The sequence below is a fragment of the Ursus maritimus genome, unplaced genomic scaffold (genome assembly GCF_017311325.1).
Source record: "Ursus maritimus isolate PB19 unplaced genomic scaffold, ASM1731132v1 scaffold_19, whole genome shotgun sequence".
NCBI classification, from domain to species: Eukaryota; Metazoa; Chordata; class Mammalia; order Carnivora; family Ursidae; genus Ursus; species Ursus maritimus.
This window is the reverse complement of record NW_024424341.1, coordinates 26,951,573-26,957,572: the sequence shown is the minus strand read 5'-3', so window position 1 is coordinate 26,957,572 and position 6,000 is coordinate 26,951,573. Positions and strand designations below refer to the sequence as shown.

Sequence of the window (6,000 nt, the reverse complement as noted above, 5' to 3'; positions counted from 1 at the left end):
AAGAAAGAAAGAAAGAAAGAAAGAAAGAAAGAAAGAAAGAAAGAAAGAAAAAAGAGAAGGCAGGACACCAATCCACTATGCCCCTCTTGCTGCAGGGGACCCATATCGAGCTCTCTTGAATCCTGCTGAAACCTCTTCCACTAGGCTTGAGGAAAAAGGCAGAAGCAATTCCCAGTTGGGGTGGATTCACAGCACAATAGCAGTTCTCTTTAAAGCAATTCTCCCCCCAAATCCAACAACCCAATTCATATAGCTTTGATGAAGATGAAGTCTTTATAGTTATGGAACCACTTACATCTTTGTCTGACATCTCACTTTGATATGTCATAACTATTGAATCTTGGTGAGTCAGCTGGAAACTTCCAAATTATACTCATAAATCATTAGGTTTCTGGTGCCAAGATTGAATCAAATGGCAAAAACACAAAATACTTCAAGCAAAAAAGAATCATATTAAAAAGATCCCAATAAGGGGCACCTGGGTGGCTCTGTCAGTAAGCGTCTGCCTTTGGCTCAGGTCATGAGCTCAGGGTCCTGGGATCAAGCCCTGAATTGGGCTTTGCGTTCAGTGTGGAGTCTGCTTGTCCCTCTCCCTCTCTCTCTGCCTCTTCCCCCACTTATGCGTGTGCATGCTCCCTCTCTCAAATAAATAAAATCTTTAAAAAAAAACCAATAAAATTAAATAATATTCATAACATTCAATTGTGACCTCACGACAGGATCATTTTTTATTAATAATAAATCACATGAATGAGTCAAAATAAAAGATCTTATTGAAATGAAGAAGAGATATTAATGACTATTTTAGAATAATCTATTTTTCTAAGATTTTATTTATTTATTTGAGAGAGAGAGAGAGCGCACAAGCAGGGGAGAGGCAGAGAGAGAGGGAGAAGCAGACTCCCTGTTGAACAGGGATCATCCCAGGACCCTGGGATCGTGACCTGAACCAAAGGCAGATGCTTAACCGAATGAGCCACCCTGGCACCCATGTTTTAGAATAAACTTTTAGATATTTTACTATGGGGTATTTGACACAGAAAAATATACTCATATAATGTCAAATACTGAGAAAGGTTTGTAAATCTGAGAGTCTCTTTCCGCCTCTCCCTCTGCCTCCCCCGCCCCATGCTTGATCGCTTGTGCACTTGCTTGCTCTTTCTACAATAAATAAATCTTAAAAAAAAAAAAAGAAAATAATGTTTTTGAGTTCATCCTTATTTTGGTGTATATCAGCAATTCATTCCTTTTTATTGTTCAGTAGTATTCCATTGTGTGGAATGTGCCACATTTGTTCATCAATTCACCAGTAGTCCATGAACATTTGGGCTGTTTCTAGTTTTTGAAAATTATGAATAAAGCTGCTATGAACATTCACATAAAGTCTTTGTAAAGACAGATGTTCATTTCCCAATACCTAGGAGAAATGCTGGGTCATCTGATATGCATATGTTTCAGTTTATAAGAAATGAAAAACTGTTTTCCAAAGTGACTGTACTCCCACCAATGATGAGAGAGCATTCCAGTTGCTCCTCATCTTTGCTAAATTTGGTACTCATCAGTCTTTTGATTTTAGTCATCCTAGTGGTATGCAGAAACTCTCTGATATTGATTTGCATTTCCCTAATGACTCATGACGGTGAGAATCTTCCTATGTACTTATTTGCGCATCTGTAGATCTTCACTGGGAAAGGATCTGCTCAACTCTTCTGCCTAGTTTTTACTAGGTTATCTGTCTTTCTCTCACTGTGTTGTAAAAGTTCTTTATATATTCTGGAGACAAGCCCTTTGTTGCACATAAACTTTCATAAAAATGTTTTGTATGATATTAATATAACCACACTGATACTCTTTTGATTGCTATTTGACTAGCACGATTTTCCCACCATTTCACATTCAACCTTCTAAGTGTTGAGTATGTCTCTTATAAACAGCAAGTACTGGGGGCGCCTGGGTGGCTTAGTCGGTTAAGTGTCTGCTTTTAGCTCAGGTCATGATCCCAGAGTCCTGGGATTGAGACCCCCAACTTGAGCTCCCTGCTAAGCAGGGAGCCTGCTTGTCCCTCTCTCTCTGCCCCTCCCCCTGTTCGTGCACTCTCTCTCTCTAAAAAATAAATAAAATCTTAAAAAATAAAACAGCAAGTACTGGGATTTTAAATGACAACTTGTATCACAATTATTATGATTACTGATATATTTCTATACGTTTCTGTCACTGTAATTTGTGATAATTTACCATGCTAATCATTTTGTTCCTTTCTCTCCACTCTTTTCCTGCCTTCTCTTAGTGTTACAGAATGTTTTACATTTTCTTCTCCCACTCTACTTTTAGTGGCTATCCTTAAAACTTTTACTTAAAGTTTTTCCTAGTAAAGTGAAAAGTTATTTGGTATTTCTATTCTCTTATTCCAAGACTATATCAACACATTATTTATCAAACATATCACTACATCTTAAATATCATTCAGGGTAGTTTGAGCTTTAAGAGTTTATATTTATATTTAAAATATAAAAACATTTTAAACTTTTTATAATTGATATTAATTTGACCGTCACATTTTATCAATGTCTGCACTCATCGTTTCTTATTTCTTACAACTTCCCTTTGAATTTCCTTTCCTTTGTTGTATTCTTTTCTCTTTTTCTTTTTTTTTTGGGGGGGGGTGTCATTTTCTTTTATCCTATTTTCTTCATTCTGTCCTTTAGCTCCCAAGACCAAAAAGAAGTCTCACATCAGTAAGTGGTAGGTTCCTGACCCCTGGTTGATACTGGATTATGCACATTAATTCAGTGGGGACTTGTTCACTTCCTGGTCACAGGCCACATAACCGGTTCCCTCAACCTTTCTAGGACCACAGCTAGAACAAGACTTCGTTCCGGTCAGTGGTTAACAGCTGTTTGGGGCTGGTGGTCGTTGTTGTTTTTCTTTCCAGCTTTCCTTCAGGAGCAGAGTACCACTCAATTCCTGCTTCAAGGAATATGACTGGGCCAAGCTCTTCTCATGAGCAGAGAAATACTTACAGGAGCTGAACTCCTGGGCTGCCGCTGCCATGACCTTTCAGGCCCAGAACCCAAGAGGCCCTCAGATTCAGACCTGCTCACCACATACATTTCTATTCTACGTTCCACAGCCCAGCTACGTCTTTTTTATGTATTTACCTTTGGAATCTATCTGTTTTACCAATACTGCTGTACATCTGGACCAGACTGGACATCTCAAAGCATGAATTCACTAAGTCATTTTTGTCTGGGAGTTCTCTAAAATTCATACTGTTTTATGATATTCAAGATGGAAAATAAAGAAACAAAATGATGTATAGCTTCATATAAATATTAACATATCTGTTGCCAGTCATCTGTCGGTCTGTTTGACAGACTTGCAACTGAACTCCCTGCCCAGGATAGGGAATTCTCCAGCACAGACCAGAAATGGTATGCTCCCCACCTTGCTGCTGGAAAGGCACTTGTGACCACCCCCAACTCTGAATTTTAGTCAAATGGGGAAAAAGGAGAAGCTAGAAAGAATCTGTTTTAAGAATGGATGTGGCAGGAGGCTGCAAATGGCGGCATCCTCTGTCTACTTGGGTGTAATGGGTGCCTAGCAGTGGAGGCAGAGGTATCATCAACAAATGAATTCTGCAGCAGAACTTGGGGTATGGACAGGCTTTGGACCTCCCAAAGAATCTGTGATGTAAATAAACCTGTTTTATGCTTAAATTAGCATGAGTAAGGTGGGGTGCCTGGGGGGCTTGGTCAGTTACGCGTCCGACTCGGTTTCAGCTCAGGTCATGATCTCATGAGTTGTGAGGTTGGGAGATCATGAGATCATGAGACAGAGCCCAGCACTGGGTTCTACACTCAGCAGGGAGTCTGCTTCTCTTCTCCCTCTCCCTCTGACCCTCCCCCTCGCTTGCTCACTCTCTCTCTCTCTCAAATAAATGAATCTTTAAACAAAAAATTTAGCCTGAGTAGGTTTCTTCTGGTTAAACCTAAGAACTCTAAAACACAAACTTTGTAATGTAATCTTTAATAATGCTCATACTGGCTTCTTTAAAAAGATGTGGAGAAAGCACCGAAAAGTAAATGTGATTTTAATTAAGAAGATCAAACAAATGAAGAATAATTCATTTCTATGAGTCTTACCTTTCCCCCAACCAGAGGCAAAATGTGCATCTTTCCAGTCTGACAATCCTTCACTGAGGAAACAATGAGGCAGGTGCCACAGAGAACAACTAGGCGTTCAGCCCACTTATGCAGCTGGGTCTTTCCCTTGCGTACATTATAGATGCCAGACAGGAGGATTCGATCCAGATGATCCATCTGGCATGGTTTTTCTAAAAGAAAACAGAAGTCACCATCCAGAAGTCACCATTCAAGTAGTGTAAGACTTGTAAGGGAAAAGAAAGCATTGTCTGTCAACATTCAGCAACGTTGTTTACAGATATAGGTTACCAAGCAACATAAGTATTACCAAGTAAGATCTCAGTCCTAAAATGTTATCCATCACTGAAGTTATACAATGGGAGTACTGTGGATTTGGGGCTAGGGAGCAAGATTTTATTTTGGATGCCACTGTTAATTCTTCTTCCAACACAGTCCTATCTCCCATGTACACAGAGAAAGGCAATCTGGCAAGTCAATGAGATCATAGACGTGGGGGCCAGACATGCAAACCTGAGTTTGAATCCTGGTTCTGCCACTTACTTTGTTTCTCTGAACTACTTAATATAATCACTGAGGTTGACTTTCCTCATTTATACAGTTTGGATCTTAATACTACTTATCTTTAGGGTTTTCTTACAAAAAAAATTATGATAATTAATGTAAAGTACTGAGGATAGTTTCAGGTAACAAAAGAAGTACTGAATAAATGACAGCCACTATTGTGATTACTCTATTCTAGAAGGAAGAAATTAATAAGTATGGGAGAGCTCTAGCTCTGTACACATCACTCCATTTTCCTGTTCCTTGTGAGGAAAAGCTTATGGCTGATACTTCAATGAACTAGCCCAATCATGGTGGCAGAAGCTCATACGTGCATACGAGAGTTTCTTTTTCTACCCTCCCTCCCCATTAGAAACATTTGTAAGGCTGAGATATAGTGAACAAAACAGCACATTATGACAGAAGACAGGTTCTTGATTAAAGCATGGCTAAAACCAGACTAATTCTACACAGAAATGAACAGGAGCAGCACTAGTATGAGGTGATGCAAACAGCAACATACTGGGAAGAGAGAGAACTGCATCATACCTGATATTACTACAGGATTGACTATGGAACCTGGGCATCACGTATCCCTCTTAACTGTGTTTCCCATATATGATCTGAGGAAAGAGATCACTTCAAAGCTTTAAAACTTTGCATGTGAATACTAGCTCTATGGGAGAGCCATCTCTCCTCCTATATGAGGCCAACCTGCTCGCTCATCCATATTCCAAACTCCACCTTTCTCAGGGAGTCTGGTTCTTCTCTCTTCTCACTCTTCAACTCCACCCTCCTTATTGTTCCTGTCGAAGTTACAAAAGCATTCGCGCTTTCTCCCATGCCCTCTCAGTCTCAACTGTGGAATTCCTTTAGTTCAGTGACTCTCCAATTTCTGTGTGCTCAAGACTTACTATGTGAGAACAGTTTAAAATGTGGGATGCTCACACCCACCCACAGAGAGTTTAATCCACAGGGCCTGGGATGGAACACAGGGAAATGTATTTTTAACAACTATTTCAGGTAGTTTAAATGCAAAGGGTCTGCAAACCATATTTTGAAAACCTGTAAGTTTACCCTTTTGAGGCTCCTGTGTTCTCATTTGTGCCTCTATATTAGCTATCTCTCTGTTACCTCACCTCCAATTTACTCAATTTTCTTCAATCTGGCTTCCAGCCTCCAAACTGCCCTATTCATATGATGATAATGGCCCTCAGATTTCTATCTCCTGCCCCAATCTTCCCTTGGTTCTAATCTCATATATCTAACTGTCTGCTGGACATGTCCAACAGATGTC

The 6,000-nt window shown here is 39.8% G+C and overlaps 1 protein-coding gene across 1 annotated transcript in view; it reads right to left on the bottom strand.

Annotated features, from left to right (window-relative positions):
- PHLPP2 (PH domain and leucine rich repeat protein phosphatase 2) overlaps positions 1-6,000 on the bottom strand; it is a 66,227-nt gene that overhangs the window by 34,878 nt on the left and 25,349 nt on the right. The window contains exon 3 of the mRNA XM_008702381.2: positions 4,143-4,333. Within this exon, the coding sequence (XP_008700603.1) occupies positions 4,143-4,333 (191 nt within the window). The remainder of the gene's footprint in view (positions 1-4,142; positions 4,334-6,000) is intronic.